Genomic DNA, 17975 nt, shown 5'->3' with positions numbered 1-17975 from the left:
TAAAGCGGAAATAACGAATCAATAACATTTATATTGTTGTACCGGAAATAACATTTTTTCACGGAAGTGTATTGTCTAGACAACGGGCCCATAATATGAATACAAGCTGTGAATCATTCTGAAAGCTCTACGACCTTTTCGCCAAGGACAAAGGTTACTTGTGTCCCCAGCGAAGAATCAAACAATGTTTTAACAATCAGATCACGCAAAAAGTACGTAAGGAACTGCATCAAGATACACGCAGAAAGAATGCGTTATTGCTATGTTACATCCCGATACCTTACGCCAGAGCCACCTGCCGAGCTATCGCCAAACTAACAAATCAATATTATTCTGAGGCAAGGTAATGTTCAAACCCAGTTAACTGTTGGTGATGTGATGTGTCAGAAGCTCGGCATATGTTTCCTATAGATTTCTAATGGACTTATTATTCCATATTAAGGTAAGATAACCTTAAGTGCATGAACAATGCAATTGTTAATGCTCTTTAACGTATAATTATGCATGTGACAATGTGTATTTGCGTTAGCAGTGCGTCAGGAATAGAACCCTTCACCGGTTTGAAATCTGAATCGATACACGAGACCCTTTCTCTGATATTTCAACAGTGAGAACACTTTGGCTACACTGACCTAGGTCAGGTTATCGTGTATTGGCGAATCAATCGCTGTGAATAAGGAAAGCCGATATTTTGGGGGAGGATTATGGACTTGTAATGTAATGATAACCATTGCATATGAAGCATTAATATATTGCAAAGTCGAACTATTTTGACGAAAACAAAATGTGTTTACGAGATTGGGATAGTGTAGACATTTGTGTATACTTGCTGATGTTTCACCAGCAGGAATTTTGCAAATGGAGGAGGTGTGCGACAATGTTCGGAAATGTGTAAACGAAAGGTGGAAGGTGATGTCAGTAGCGTGTTCATGAATTTCAGTAAGGGGCAGGAGGGGTTTTGGCTTCACTTTTTTAATAGTCAGTTCTATAATCCGCCATCTTTATATGTGACGTTCTTTTTTAATGAATGTTGGAGTAGAAGGGATTATGCCTCCATAACCCCTCTCCTCCGGACACCCCACTTGGGTGTCTCCTTTTATGGCTACTTAGTACTATATTTTGACATGTTTTACATTCCTTATGTAATTTTGCACTTAAAAGAACGTTGGGCTCTTTAAGGGGGTGACTACGTACTTCAGGTGAGCTCATAACCATGTTTTAAGCTTACCGGTATTTATTTTTCAACCCTTTCCCCATCCTACGTTCTTGATCATTGTAAACTTTGGTCAAATTTTTGCGCAGATGACACAAATGTCCACAAGTATAACATTATTAATGTTTAATATTAATGTATATTTCTGATCCATAAGTAGCATTCAGCACTCGAATTGAAAATGAGTGAAACATGGGAGTTTTATGTGAATGTTTATTTTGGCAAGATCTATATTCTTAACTTCATTCTGAACTAAAGAATGATAGATGCCTTTCTATATTGTTGTTCTACATTCTTGTTGACATTATTCAAGGATCCAATATATATGTACTATCATTGTTGTCACTATTATTATGATTAAACAGAGATCTGAAGCTTGGAACTGTTACATCATACCAGTGACAAACGTGAATTTGTCCCGCGTTGTGGCATACATATTCGGGAAGACTTGTCATTTTTTGAGGGCTCATAGTGTTGGCGTGATGGTCTCTACGCGTTGGGAAAGTTCGTAGTTGTCTAATGACAACAATCCGATTTGATAGCTCACATCGGGACAGATGAATATTATATGTGGCACGCATTGGACTATTCCTTAGAGATATTTAATATCTTGCGATTTCCTCGACTTGCGATGGTGGGGTAAGGGAAAGAGTGATTGTATCTAAATTGTGTAGACACTATTTAAGCTTCAAGTAACACCAAACTTAGAATATGGATGTCATTTGAAACAAAAACACACTAAGAGCCAAGGACACCCGTAGAGGGGGGGCAAAGTAAAATTTCATATCTTGACCCCTCAGTCATAGAACTTGTATTTTACATATTATTATTTTTAGTAGTAGTGTTTATTATTAATATTTATTATTAATAGCATTTGTTTATTGTTATTTTATTAGTATTTTTTTTATTTTATTTTATTTTACAAAACATAAAATTGAAATTGGGTGTAAATTCCTTGACACTGTTGACAAATTGCGACTTGGGTTCACTACTTAACTAGAACCTGGATTCATCTTGCTTTCTTTCCTTAAACATATGGGGATGGACAGTTCTTTATCGTTTTGTACTTTTCCACGATACATAGAGACTACTTAATCTGCTCACCATCATGGCACTTTTCGGGATCCTGAACAGTCGCGATATCCAATGGATTATTCTTGCTTTTCTCGCTAAAAGTGTCAAAAAATTATTGAAATGTATGCGTTTTATTCCAGAAGTGCCAAAACAATCACTTAAGAAGGAAGGGTAGTGTGTAGAATTCAAGATTTTTCACCGCGTCCGTAAATTTCGAAGGTCTCCCGTACTGAAACTGGTCCGAAAATGACGAATTCTTCAGTCCAGAAAGACGGGATTATAAAAATTTTCCTTCCGAATCCCGTCCCGACCGATAATTTTCGTCCTGCAGACACCTAGTTAGAGTAAGATTATTTTCATAACATCCCTGACTGTTCTGCATTTGCACCTTGGGAGCGAGTCACAACTTCAGAAGCAGCCAATTAACAAGCGAGCTACTGAAGTCATTCCAACCCGGCACCAATCGCGGACCCTCTTCCTCATGCTCCTCGCTGTCGGTAGGCTCACTAGCTAGACTCGCGCAGTCGGCCAGAGCTGTTCCGAACATAATCTGACTCTACAGCAGTGAAGATCGTTGTAATACCTGTGGTGAAAACGTTATTTCCTTATTTTGTTCGACATGGCAATAATTGCTATAACTTACGGTCTGCAAGTCGCAGAAAACAGGAATATTATAGCCTTAGTGAATACTTAAATTGTAAATTATAGAAACTTTGTAATTATATTTTTTGTCTGAACTGTACTGAACCCTCCAAATATTAATGTCTATGGTTTATATGGAGTAATAACATTCAAATTCAGAGACAGGACTGAACACAAGTCCAGAGCCTTGTAGCAGAAATCCTGCTAGACGGAGGCTTTTATTGTAGAGGCATATGATATTATGATTGACTGATAAATGACAAACATGGAAATCCAGAACACATTGTCAAGGACATGCAAGGTTTAAGTAAAGAACGGTAGATGTCAGTGGCTTGCATAAGAAGGATTAATGCTTACTATTTCTCTAGTTCTTGTATTTTTCTCTGAAGCTTGTTGATAAAAAGTGGTCATATATAACAGTAAATACAGGAATAATATACCTGTAGGTATATCATAACCACCTTTCTTCGTGTACATATCACTCACCTAATTCTCTTTAAGAACTTAGAGGGAAAGTCGCATGTAGTAATGTTAAGATTTGAATTATGTGCAAGTCTCAATTATGTCATTTGCTGTGGGGTAAGTCACCTCCAGTAAATCCAGTGCACCAGATTCTCAAGTGGATATTGTAAAAGCTACTGCAAAGTTTAAAAAATTACAGACTTCACCGATCTAATAAAAAAATGTTTACCTAAAGTGCGTAGATATGTGGTTTTTAGTTACGAACGAACTCTTAAACAGCATACCGAATTCCAGAGAACTTATTGTGATGTTACCTAATTGACCGTGAGCCTAAAGTCCGCCATCTTGGAATGAACTAAATTGTCTAAAATGAAAAAGTGGCCATGTGACATATCAACATGAACTAAAATTTCACGAGAAACACGATGATGTTCATTTTCATGTCACATGACAACATTTCCATTTAAGAAAATGAAGTTAAATCCCAGATGGGCGTCATTTTGGTAACTTCTAACAATTTCTCCCCTTTTCGATATCCTGCGTTTCTCCATTCGTATTTGCTTTAAACGAGTGCTTGCACAAATGTGAACCACTATGTATTTCCAAGAATAAGGCTTTAGAACTAATATTTCAAAATAAGTCCATTGAAGAACACGTTCATTTAGAGCTTTATCCGATCTTATCAAGATCTCATGAAATTATCCACATGCTGTATTCTTATGGTGTATTCATAATTCCACATTATGATTGTAGAATTGAGAAAGAGTATGTTTATTTTATTATGAGGCATTACAAGTGTTTGTAAAGCTTTCTGTGTTCCTATTGTTGCAGGATCGTGTCTTGACAATGAGTCACGTGATCCTGGTACTGTTCCTGTTCGCTCTCGTCGAGTACGTCCACTCTCAAGCCTACCACCTCTACGTGGATGAAAACTTGGAGAACCTAGTTAAAGTGGAGGATGACCAAGACTGCGAAGTGATCACCGGAGGGTGAGTACCGGTGATGTGCCGTAGACTATTAGTTTACGTCTACATGCGTTGTCTACACGTAATCTACGCGTAGATTACATTGGGTTGTAGTTTACATAGACTACGTAGACAATCTAATGTGCATTTAAATTAATTTTCAAGAGTTTCATGAAAGGAAAGTGACATTTTAACTATATTGGTTCCAAACGAAATGAAAAGAACCCTATTTACAACAAAATTTCTCTTCTCTTCTCTCATCAACTATGAAAGAAGATAAATAGTATAGAAGAAAGACAACAGATGGCAGTCGTGAGGCAAAAGTAGTCTTTTTCCCATAAAACAGTAGAATATTTCCTACGTTAGGTTTTTTGCCTAGGCGAGAAATTGTTCGAATTTGGAAGAAAGAGTTTGAAAAGTTCTCCTCACACATCAGTAACTGATAAGCAGTATAATTTTCTTTTAATTCCACGGCGCCCTTTGCTAAGTTATCATCTTTCGCCATGTTGTTTACATAGATTACGTCATAAAATAGTCTACGTGTAGAATGTAGACTATCGTTGTTTACGCGTAGACGCACATCACTGGTGAGTAATAAGGGGCGTCTCAGAGCACTGGCGTACGCAGAGGGGGAGCTGATGTGGCTACGGTCCCTTCCGAAATGTTGAATTTTTACTCTGACCACTGGCTAACTCCCATTCTCTACAGTTATGCTCCACAAATTCCTGGGACGGACTATCATGATAATCTCTAAATGAATAAATTATTTATAGTTTATTGAAAACTTTACTTTTCCGTCTATTTCGATCATGAACAGGCTAAACAGAATCGTCCCCGCCAACCATACAGTTACTTTCATTGTAAGACTTACCTAGTTAGTCAGTGGGCCCGGGTTCGATACCTAGTGGAGGCACATTCCACAGTGGTTCGGATAAAACCTTAAACTGTAGGTCCAGCCCCGATTAGGCCTTATGTGCATAAAGTGGACTTAAAACATCAATTCCAATGTATGCAGGCCAAAGAGGAGGTAGCTCTCTATCAAATTTTTGCAGTGGACTCTATTTATATAAAGTTAGTCATAGGAGATACAGCTTCACCAAGATAAGAAACTCGTGTTCTAAAGTGCACAGTCATTTGTTTCTTCCTCTTGCTTCCTCTTCTCTCGTACCTATAAGCCCTGCGACTACCGCGCCACAGGGGGACATTCTTATCTTGGCCAAGCTGTAAATATGTCATACTTTCCGAGTCAGAAGTCATTGTTGTCTCTTTTTCAGTGATGTTGTGCAGCAAATGCTCTTTCACACCGACCCTGAATTCGTGAAGCAACTTAACGACGATGACATGGTGAACCTTATTTCCAAATGCAGAGGGAAGAGGACTGTGCCAAACGATATAGTAAGACAAGTCGGATTCATATATCCAGGTAAAGTCATGCACTAACTTTTCCTATTCTAATAAGTAAACAAACAATTACACTACTTATTTTAAAAGAAAGCAGACCTCAAGAAGAACAAGTTAAAAGAAACCGCAGCGTTCTAGAACAAATAGTTCGCGCGCAACAGCAACATTTATAAGCAGGGGGCAAGAATTCAACATGGCGACGCTATATTTCAAAATGGTGGCTCAGCGAGATTTTCTTTAGATGTTCACGAGAGTTCCCGGAATATATCTCCACCGATTCCGTTGAATTTAAACGCTGCACTATATTTGAGTTTGAGTCTTAAGTTTTTGCTTTAAGCCCAGTTTATGCACAGATGATCTTACTATATTTGAGCTGAGCCCAGTGGAATGACGCAATAATTTTCTGAAAAAATGACGTCATTTTCAATTAATACAATTTACATTTAAAATGTTATCCTTGAAATAGATCAAACCAAGTACATATTTGAAAAACGCAGTCACTGACAAACATTCCTGTGTTTAGGTTCCATCATAAAGCATAAAGTCATTGGTTAAAGGATCGAATTCTCGGTAAGGCTTTGAAGTTTCAAATTTTTCTTCATCGTTAGAATTAACCTTCGCGAACAGAAAACCACTCAAACACGCATTTAGTTGATTTCCAATATCATTTCATTTCAATTTTACAATTTTGTACAATTCCTCTCATGTAAAACTCAATTTCAAGGCTATGAACTTTACCAATAGAAATGTATGTAAAAATTACTTATTTGGTATACATACACCCCATTATTAGTTACATAAATGCATTAAGTAAGGTACCTTTATATACAGTAAACCCTCGTTAACACTAACTCGCTTAAGACGAACACTGTTAACATGAACAAAATGTTGGTCCCGGCAGGGATGTATTATATCTTATAGAAAGTTTTGTCGGTTAACGCGAATTTCGGTTACCACGAATTACGAACTGTTTTTAGTCCGTTGCGTCATTAGATCTCATTTAACACGAAGTTTCAAAGTTTTTCATAATTTTTTCTGTTGTTCCTCTGTCGTTCCTCTGCTAGGTATGTAAGAAATTGCTCAACGATCTCTATCATCTTGTCAACAATCAACTTATACAGTATTGTAACCAACAAATTCAGATCAACAATGTGTTAAAATGTGTTTTTCTATTCTTTAAAACATAGCCAGTTCGAGTAACATCAAGATTAAAACTTGGGTGCAATTGCTCGACAATCGCGATCATCGCATCAACAATGAGCTTATACGCATTTAACCAACAAATTCAGTTGTGTGTTCAGATGTGTTTTTCTATTCTTTAAAACGTAGCCAGTACGAATTGACCGCTAGTTTTACGGAAGCTATGAGTACAGTTGGCCGTGAAGTTACCAGGCATTTGCGTTCCCATCTGCGACAGCGCAATATACAGGATTTTTTCACCAGAAAATGATCTAAGTACTTTTAAAAGTTAATTACTGTAGTACTGTAGTAGTGTTTTCTATGATGACATTTGAAATCTCAACACTTTCTATTTCTTTTACAAGATTTTCTAATGTATTATTGTAAATGGTTAATGTGTAGAAAGAACTGTATTACAAAAATAAAATTTGATTCCCCGGTTAGCACGAATTTTGGTAATTATTCGATATAGCCCGAACACGTCTCACTCGTTTATTTCGTTCATTTTAGCATTGATACTTACATATTCTGCATTGCGGAAGATTCTTTGAGGTGAAGTTATGCCTTTTTGCATAAAATAGTGTCAACTTTTCATATTACGAGTGATTATTTGTCTTCTATGTTCCTCTTGGGTAACAGACAATCTGGAGTGCACTCGTCATGGATCATCGCGTGTCGTGCTTGTGTTTTGTCGATTTGGAGTGGGTATGCAGTGTTTCAACCTTCTTAACCGAAAAATACCTACTTTCATGTTCATTATGTCATCACAAACCATTGACGGATAGCCCCAAAAAACCATTCACGATAGCCCCACAAACCATTGACGGATAGCCACAAAAACCACGATAGCCCCACGGACCATTTTCCGGCAAGGTTAGGTTAGGTTGGGTTAGGTTAGGTAAGCATAGTTTAAAAAAATTCTCGTAAGAAAAAGGCACGTTTGGAAACACTGGTGAGACAGTGTGACTTTCGACGCTCGCGCCATCTACAGGTACATAATGGAAACAACGGCAAAATGTCGCTTTACAGAAAATGCATGTTCCTTACATAACAAGTGATTATTTCTTGTTCTGCAGCATTCTATGGTGAAGTTTTCAGTTACCGCGAAAGAAAATACCTCGAAGAACTTCGATAATGCTACAGAAACTGATTTCAGTAAGTAGTTTCTCCTGTAAATTTGAAGAAATCCGTTCGGGCTATATCGCATATTTACCCGATTTTTTTTTAACACGAACTCTTGATTTTTCGGTCGATTTGGATTCGTGTTAACGAGTTTAGTTACCCCAAGTAATGTAAGAAATACCGTGCGTCCATTTCGATCTGCAGCCGAGAGATCGGGAGAAACGTGGCGGGCGGCGCTGACGGAGGTGCCGACATTTGCGGCCTGTAATGCCCGCATATTTTTATGGACATATGCAGACATTTATATAAATATTGCAAAACTAGCACTAACCTGTGTTATAAGAGTTGTTCAAAGTGATGTCCACCTACATTCACACATTCCTGGCATCGTTTGATGAAATTTTGATTCACACGCAAAAGTTCTTCTTCCGTAATTCTTCCTAGTTCTGCCCTTATATTGTCTTTTAGTTCGTCGATGCTATGAGGGTTATTTCGGTAGACTCTATTTTTCAAGGTTCCCCACAAATAATAGTCACATACGGTAAGATCTGGCGAACGTGAAGGCCATAAACCTCTTGAAATTATTCTGTCATCAAACACCTTCCTTATAGCGTCCAAAGAATCAGCGGCGGTATGGGCTGTGGCCGAATCTTGTTGAAAATACCCATATTGTCTCTCATTATCTGATAACAACTGAAAAAACAGCGCGAGTATTTGTGTGCGGTACCTCTCTGAATTTATTGTGTCTTCAAAAAATATAGGCCCTATTATTGTTTTGGTACTTACAGCACACCACACACCAATTTTTTCATCGTGTAACGGAACTTCGTGTATTATTCGGGGATTTTCAGTGTTCCAGTATCTATTGTTCTGTGAACAAACATGACCACGCAAGTGAAACCATGCCTCATCCGAAAAAATTATTAACTGTGGATCAACAATACCATCTACAATATTCTGCAAAACCCAATTACAGAAATTTACTCTACTTACGTTGTCAGGGGGCCGTAATTCTTGCACTATAGAAACTCTGTACGGTTTTAATTTTAGTAGCTTAGTGGCTGTATGTGCTGATGATTTTGACACGCCCATCTCCTGTGAAACACGGCGTAGAGGTTTGTTTGGAGAACGTTCTAACGCTGCACCAATTTCATCGAGTTTTGCTTCGGTTAGAATCCGTCGTTTTTGCTTAGGTGTTTTAAAATTTAACGATCCAGTTTCTCGTAATTTAAGGACAAGACGTCTAACCGTATCTCTATGTGGAGGTGAAACGCCTGGGAATTTCTGTACAAATTGCCTGCACACGTCTCGACACGAATCTGTTTTCACGTAAGTGTCATACATAAAAATTCTTTGTTCTAACGTGAACCTTGCGGCTGGCATTCCAATCGTCTGACTGACACAACACACATACACACTGCAATAACACAAACAAGTAACGGCAAGTAACCAAGAATAACACTCTTACGCACAGTACGAAATTAACACGCTCTTGGTTTACATCTGCCTGCCACTATATTCACAGCTCTGTAGTCGCGAAGGAACAAAAAACTTGAGCTAGGAGATTTCGGATTGCAAGGAAGCTAACGAACACCATTAGCTTTTAACGGTTCGTCTGCAGCGTAATCTTGATACAGTGTTGCACATTCGAAACCTCCAAACGATCCCCATCGACACAAAACTCTTTCAAGGATATAAACTTAAGCAGGACGTTACTGGTCAAAACTATGATTAAAATGTTTTACAGAGTATTATCTGTGGCTCTTAATATAATTTCTAAAGCGTATTTATTTGTGTATATAAGGGTGGAACTTGGAAGAATTACAGAAGAACTTTTGTGTGTTATAACACAGGTTAGTGCTCGTTTTGCAAGATGTCCACAAAAATAAGCGGGCATTACAGGCCTCAAATGTCGGCATCTCCGTCAGCGCCGCCCGCCACGTTTCTCCCGATCTCTCGGCTGCAGATCGAAATGGACGCACTGTATCTCTTAAATGCTTTCTGGTGCCATCTGTAATTTAGAATTTCGTCCCATTTAAATAGCGTTTTGATGTGCCCGACACTACACCTGGCCACTTATTTTGTCAGGCCTGGTCAACCCGTCGTACTTGCGAAAGAACGTTCTCGCATTAATGTGTGGACAGCGGAGCGAGCAGCGCTGCTGTAGCGTAGTAAGGAGGGAAGGTGCGAGGCAGGGGGCTTCGTCGGTTGCGTTCGCGCAGTGGCAAAACCTGTCATCTGATTCACGAGTGACAGTGGGTGCGTTTCAAGTGGTGGCCTTTCGACCTCGACACCGAAATTCCCGGATTCGAATCCCGGCCTGGATATGTACGTTCATTGCGAGCAGGAAACGTTAAAGGTTCATGAATTGTAAATTGATTGATTGATTTTACTTCGCTTTTCTGCCACTTTTGGCTAATCGCGAAGATGAGGATGAGTGAAGGACTACGCAAATTGGACAGAATTTAAATTGTGTGAGAAGAGGGATTCCGGTCCGTTACCGAACCCATTATAATTTATGGACCTTTAACAACGCTCCTTATAAGTATCCCTTCTTTGTGGCACCTCCACGTAAATTCACACTTTGGGCGACTTACAACGCACATTGTAATACAGTCGAGACTGTATATACGTAACTCATTTCTCCGTAATTTTGTTTTATCCGTAAATTACTGTAGGACCCGAGAAAATATAATTTAAAAATGTGTTTAGTAAACCTTAATTGTACGTAATGCATTTATACGTAACTCGGTGTGACACGTACTAATTTTCAAAAAACTGCAGTTTATTTGTACGTAACCACGCTACAACAATGTCACAAGAAGCGACGGTTTTCAGTTGCTACTGGTCGGCTATGGAGAACAGAAAGAGGAAAAGTTTGCACGCTCGACCAGAAAGTAAATTTTGTACAGGAAGTGGACGCTAATCCACAAAAATCTAAAATATAGAGCGACCACAACAAAAGAACTCTCGGCGAGAAGTCTCCACGCACTTCCCCCTTCTTCCATTCAACTTGGGCCATAAGGAAGCATGCTCTACTCTGCCGCTACCAGAGGCCCTCCCCATTCACGCGGGAGTACGGTGCACAGGATCCCCGGTCCGCGCCTGTGGTTCCACTATAGCTGCAGATTTCGGCATCGCTTATGCCACCCTTTGTACAGTCATTAGTAAAAGAAATGCCATTTTAGATGCTTTTTCTAATGACTGGGTGCTATTTTTTTTAAAAAAATAAAAAACAACAGAAACAACCTTTACTACGTATATCTTGTTCCTAAAAATAGATATAATTACAGTATTTAATATTGATATGACATGGTATCTAAATGTGATTTGTAAGTAATGCTCAGTTATACAGTATTATACAGGGTGTTTCCGGGTTGATGATACAAACTTTCAGGGATAAAGGAGAAGGGCACATGTATCAATTTGAGATAAGAAAGCCTGGTCCGGAAACGACTCAGTCGAAAGTTATAAGCGAAAATCGGTGGATGAAGATGTAATACTTTTATTACCTGCATAAGTTCCACAAACTGCTACATTCACAACAGTTGTTCTGAGTAGCTTCCCCCAGCTTCGCTGCAGGCATGACAAGACAGTCTTATGTACGAGACACCTGTCGAGACTGAAGAGGATCTCCTGGCAAGAATTCTCGCTGCCTGTGACATTGTTCGAACGACCCCGGGGTTGTTCCAACGGGTACACCAGGACTTTGTGGGACGATGATGTCATGTCTGCAGCGAAGCTGGGGGACACCGCTTTGAACAACTGTTGTGAATGTAGCTGCTTGTGGAACTTGTGCAGATAATAAAAGTATTACATCTTCATACACTGATTTTCGCTTATAGCTTTCTACTAAGTCGTTTCCGGACCATGGTTCCTAATCTCAAATTGATACATGTGCCCTTCTCCATCACCCCTGAAAGTTTGCATCATCAGCCCGGAAACACCCTGTATGTATTATTTTATATTCACCTTGACATGTGTATAACTCAGGTTCAACTGTAGTTCGTTGGACACAAGAGTTAATTGTGAAAGGAGCTGCTCATGCTTTCTTAACTAATAAATGCGCAATAATATATTATTATCAGTGGCGCAACCACAGGGGGGGGGGGGCATTGCCAAATCCAACCTTGGACTGAAATGAGTTCAAGGGGGCAAACATTGACGACAAAGTGTACCTGCAGGGGGTGCAGGGGGCAATTACCGCCCACAACTTGAAATTTTATGCAAGTAAAAATACCTCGTTTTCTTAATGTTATCAAGTTCAGAACCGTAGCTAGGGGGCGGCGGGAGTTGGCCTTGGGCGCAGAACGATCTAAATGAAAAAGTAAAATTGATTGATTTAATTATGGTTTGAAATCCACTTTATGCACTGAAAGGCTAATCGGGACTGGACCTAAAGTTTAAAGTGGGATCTGAAGCACTGTGCCATGTGCCTCCACCGGTATCGAACCCGGGACCCCTTGATCACAAGGCGATGGTGTTACCACTACACCATCGGGGAGGCACAAAAGTTGTAAAAGAGAGAATGCATTGGTGTCCCGTGAAATTATTTGCGCCCTATTAAATAAATATTGATTACAGCCTGCAAAAAAAATTGGATCCAAAAATTTCCTTGCTCGATTCGCTCGCAATGTATCGTTGTTCTCTGTAATGCATTGCAAATTTCCAGACAGAGAAATAAGACTTGTTTTAAATCCATTAACAATTTTTTTGAAGGAAGGGAACGTGCACATTTGAGAGACATTGTATGTAATTTATGCTGTTGGCTTATTGGAGATGGATGATTTTGATGTGTAATGTATTTAAATAATATATGTTGTACATAATATGTATTAAAGAAACTTTGAATACGTACACAATTTAGTATCCACACCGCTCCATGTTGCATATATGTAAAACACATATCGTGCATGAAAGTTATACATGTTAATGTAAAAAAGAATTACATTTGGAATGCATTTATCAAGCATTTTCTGTCTTTCAAAAATAGTTTGTGTGCTTATTTTTCATTATTAATGTGAAATTGAACGTGTTGAAAAAATAATTGAAATCGTTTGTTCGAACACAAATGCTTTAGCACCAACTTCTAATCCCTTTTTGCATAATTTAGGAGGGAAAAAACGTATTTGATACTACTACTACTAATAATAATAATAATGTTGGTACCGGGTTCAAATCCCGACTTGGGCATGGATGTTTGCGAGTTTCCATTCATCAATTTCATCATATCATCACTCATCCCCATCTTCGCAAATTAGCCAAAAGTGGCACAAGAAGCGAAGTAAAATAAAGCAAATCTATAATAATAATAATAATAATAATAATAATAATGTTATAATAATATTATTATTATTAACATTATTATTATTAGCATTAGCCTATTATTAAAATTATTATTATATTATTATTAAATAATAAATAATCCGTTGCGCAATATTATTGGTACGTTTATCCTGGTATTTGCCACCCCCAAACAAAAATTCGTGGTTGCGCCTCTGATTATTATTATATTAAATTGCAGGCACAAAGTGGTGTGGTCCAGGAAACATCGCTGCCGGCTACAACGATCTCGGATTCTACAAGAGGGAAGATCTGTGTTGCAGAGAACACGACCATTGTCCTCAAGCTCTGCGATCAGGAGAATGCAAATTGGGTTTATGCAACGACACGCCATATACCAGGTACTGCCATCTCTTGGTGAGCGTTCGAAGTAATGGGTATTTGACTCGTGCTACCACCTGTGCGACTTTTGCGGAACTAATTGCAGCTCGAGAAAAGAATGCGATCTGACAATATCGTTGCTTGTAGGTAGAAGACTGATTCTCACTAGATTTGATTGCTATATATTCCCCAATGATAAATCAATTACATTCATAACACACTAATTTTCTTCTTAATCATACTATTTAGAGTTAGTAGCTACCTCTAATTCGGTACCAATGCCATATCTTGATCATAGGCGTAGCTATAACTTTATATTTGGGTGTGCACAAAGAAAAAACATGAGGTCTTGTACCTTTTTAATAGCATATTTTGCAACACAATCACTTGGCTCTTTAACTGCACTGATGTTTGTGAAGGAATATAAATTCACTAAATGACAGTGTTGAAAATTTCTGAATATATGTAGTAGAAAAAAATCAAATTGCATAGAAATTACACACACACACACAAAATGTTCATAAATGTTACAAACAAATACATCAAAATACAAGTCATCTATAACAAGAGACGTCTGTCAAAAGGTACAATGTTCTTAAACTCATCAATAACTTCATTTACATCAATAGAGTAAGCTTTTTCCTGTTCCACAAATAGCAAGAGCAAGGTTTCCAATCTATCCTGCTTCTGAGTTGCTCATAATTTTGTTTTAACTTGGGTAAGCTTGGAGAAAGCTCTCTCACACGTGCAGCTTGTGATAGCGATAATGTACACGTTTGTACCAAGTAATGACATTTTCAACTTCTTACAAACTGCCGCTTATTTTCTCTCTTATTGAAATATCTGTATTTAATTCTCTTTGATAAAGCAGCCCATTAGGGTGTGCCTAGGCACACCCGGCACACCCCGTAGCTACGCCTATGATCTTGATTTGTCTACCTAACCGATCAACTTGACCTTTTTGCTTGATTGATTGATTTGCTTTATTTTACTTCGCTTTTTGTGCCACTTTTGGCTAATTTACATTATGAAATTGATGAATGGACACTCACAAACATCCATGCCCAAGCCGGGATTCGAACCCGGGACTTCTGGCGTCGTAGCGCGATGTGATAACCACTCCGGAACTGGGGCCGGCTAATCTGCAGTTGGTACTTACTCCCTGCTTGTTTGTTGAACTGTTAAATCCACTTTATGCGCATATAGGCTAATCGGGACTCGATCTACAGTTTAAAGTGGCATCCGAACCACTGTCCAATATTCCGAGTATCGAATCCGGGACCCCTTGATTACAAGCCGACTACGTTACTACCACGCCATCGTGGAGGCCCTCCTACTCTCTGCAGGGACGGTGAAGGAATGTCCATACACACGAGTAACCAGTGGCGTACGCAGTATGTTTTTTTTTTTTGTTTTTTTTTTTGTAGTGGGGTGGAATTGTAAAGGTGGATATGCATAGCTGCTTTGTAGGGGAGGGGGATACATTGTAAAATTTTTCGCAATTCCCATTTCTTATTCAAAGACAAAAATGGTAATTGGGTGTCATTTTAAGGGCAGTTTACATATAACTTTGGGTGTTCCTGAGTTCCTTCCTGATTTCACACGGGTTCGAACTCCCACCCCCTGGTCACGGGTGTCCTTTGCGACTGTCCCTGTATCAATATCATCATATAATCCTCTTCGTCGCGATTAGCCAACGGTGGCAGAAAAGCAATGCTAAATAAAGAAAATTAAATAAAAATCCTGTTTTGATTTGAAAATGCTGATTTTTTTTTAAAAAAAAAAACTATGGGAGTGCCTGTAGCCCCAGTGTGAGTAGTGGTTTGTTAAGAATTTCCCATATTCCAAATTCTTAAGGGTAATTTCAGAGCCAAAATGATAATAAAATTGGGCATTTGTGAAGATATTTATGGGAGTGTTGAGGAATTTTTGGGCAGGTGTATTTGGATAAATCACTCACCCAGGGAATTACAACAATATGCGTGGTAGGTCCACCTCACTTACTGAAAACTTATACGGTGTGTTAAAAAACTACTTAGTATTCTTACACGCTATCGCAGCAGGAAGACAAATAAGCAATTTCCAAAATTTGTGCTATTCTAACCAGTACGCTATGGACTAGTGTGCAAATCTAAAAATAGATAGAATAATTATTGTATTATCGTGTCATTATTTTATTAAGTCTCTCTGAACGCTTCATGTTGACCAGGGCATTCACTTGTTTTTCTCAGCTGTCGCAAGCCTCTTAGGCATGTTTACAATGCATTGTGTTGTGCCATGCAAACCTCCTGAGCATTCAGGAAACAGGTAATACTTCTGGTTATGGAGTCGGCGGTTTGCATGGTAGCAATTATAATAAACACGATTCGGCATTGAGGAAGAGCTCGATGGCCTGGGAATATAGAGGTGAGACAAGCTGAGGGATGATGGACTTTTGGGATTGAGTTGAGAGGGAAAAGGTGGTCAGCAAGGCAGTAGGTAAGCTGAGGAAGGACGCTTTGGTCAGCATAGGAGAGAAGCTTACAGAGGACTTCGCTATTTTGATTCAGCTAAAGACTTCAGATAGACAGGTAAGTATCCTACACCCGGCCATGATTCAGGTTCAACGGTTCATAAAACCCAACGAGTGACCATTGTCTTCTCTGTAGTCTAGTTCTTTAGTAATTTTGTACCTTTCGCATTGCCAAGCGATAACTCGCCATGTTAATGACGAGTGGTCTCATCAAGGATGAATGATGACCAATTTACATCACCCTAGCAATTAATTGCATAAACAACTGGTTCAGATCCCTTCATTCTTTAGAATGACACGTTATTGTGATACACGACACAGGGATGTGCATTTAAATAGTGAGAAAGAATTCTATTTTGTGACCAAGCGATTATTTTTTCAACAGAAGTATAGCTTTACTCTGTCTCACTTATCTCTGGAGCAAGGTCGCACATAACGGAAGAGAAGGGGGGGGTTGAGGGGCCAGAGCGAAACAGAGTACACGCCCATTCGTTGTAATAATTGGAAATACGATACAGAAATAAAAGCCAATTGTTATGAAATTTGCTATACTCTTTTCTGGAAGATTATTTGCATTGTACACGTCTCCAAATGTTACTTGACCGCCCTGAAAGATTTCTAAGTCCAGAAATCGTTAATTTGGCAACATAGCTCTGGAGAACCAGCAGATGGTAGCCAACTCTACTGCAGATCCCTCTACTAGGAGAGAAACCCTGTGTCGAAGATTTACGGTCTTGTTTATAACATTAACTCAGAAAATATATTCGCCCAACATATTAATAGAGAACGTAACGGAAAAGTCAAGTATGACGAATAATTTAAGAGAATACGTACTTGCGATTCGGCATCTTAAAATTGGGATCAGAGAAACTGTTGTGAGCTTGGAAACACTCTACTCGGTCGTGCTCCAACTGGAGGAATTGCTGTCAAGTTTGAACACAAAAGGGCAAAATTACGAATAGTTTATGCAAATAAAATATAACAACACCTTTGCAAATACTGTGCGATGAGCGAAAAGTAACAATTCTCGCAATTTCTAGTGAAAATGTGTTCGTCGGATAGAAAAATGGTAGTTAGCGTAGTCATCAACAAGTTTCAAGGCATTTGCTACAAGCGAAGTTTTAGAGTATTGGTAAAGTACTCCCGTCTCAGATAACTTTATTCCTTTAAATTAAGGGTCCATATTTTTTCAAATTTTTTTTTTTTGTAAGTATGGCATTGAGATACATTGGTATGGAGTATAGTAACTTTCAGTTGAATAATTTAGTTTCAGAATGTTTGCAAAATGTAATTCGGTTTGGAATTTGACCAACATTTCCAGCAGCTCGATGTTTTTTTTTGTTTGTTTTTTTCAGTAAGGTATACAATCCAGAGATGAGATTTATTTCAAAGAACTAACTTTCCACTCAATCTAGGCATGCTACATAATGAAATGTCTGCAACATGTGAAAAGTTTTATGACCCGTCACACACGTCGAGCACAATGCCGCTACACCACATGTGCCACTAGTACTAAACATGCAGTTTAAAAAGTGACAGTCCACTATTTAGGTCCTTTAGTTTAACAAAATCTCGTATTCGTATTGACTATTAGTTATGTGAAACGTGCGGGGAATTACTCATACATGTGCGAATACTGCGTTCATATGTTCAGAAGTTCGAAGTCCTGAGTAATGTTGGAGAAAGAAGAACGACCAAGCACAAGCCTTTTCTATCTCAGAAGTGGAAAAAGTGAAATTAT

At 38.7% G+C, this 17975-nt stretch overlaps 1 protein-coding gene across 2 annotated transcripts in view; it reads left to right on the top strand.

The window, feature by feature from the left end:
• The first annotated feature begins 342 nt into the window (after positions 1 to 342).
• Positions 343 to 17975, top strand: part of LOC146002397 (phospholipase A2-like) — a 49609-nt gene continuing 31976 nt past the window's right edge. For both annotated transcript variants that reach the window (XM_083140154.1, XM_083140153.1), the window contains exons 1-4: positions 343 to 442; positions 4223 to 4380; positions 5631 to 5779; positions 13583 to 13742. In XM_083140154.1, the coding sequence (XP_082996280.1) occupies positions 419 to 442; positions 4223 to 4380; positions 5631 to 5779; positions 13583 to 13742 (491 nt within the window). In that variant the 5' untranslated portion in view covers positions 343 to 418. The remainder of the gene's footprint in view (positions 443 to 4222; positions 4381 to 5630; positions 5780 to 13582; positions 13743 to 17975) is intronic.

Source organism: Lepisma saccharinum, chromosome 18 (genome assembly GCF_977018435.1).
Source record: "Lepisma saccharinum chromosome 18, izLepSacc3.1, whole genome shotgun sequence".
In the NCBI taxonomy this organism is placed as follows: domain Eukaryota; kingdom Metazoa; phylum Arthropoda; class Insecta; order Zygentoma; family Lepismatidae; genus Lepisma; species Lepisma saccharinum.
This window is presented reverse-complemented; position numbering and strand designations above follow the sequence as displayed.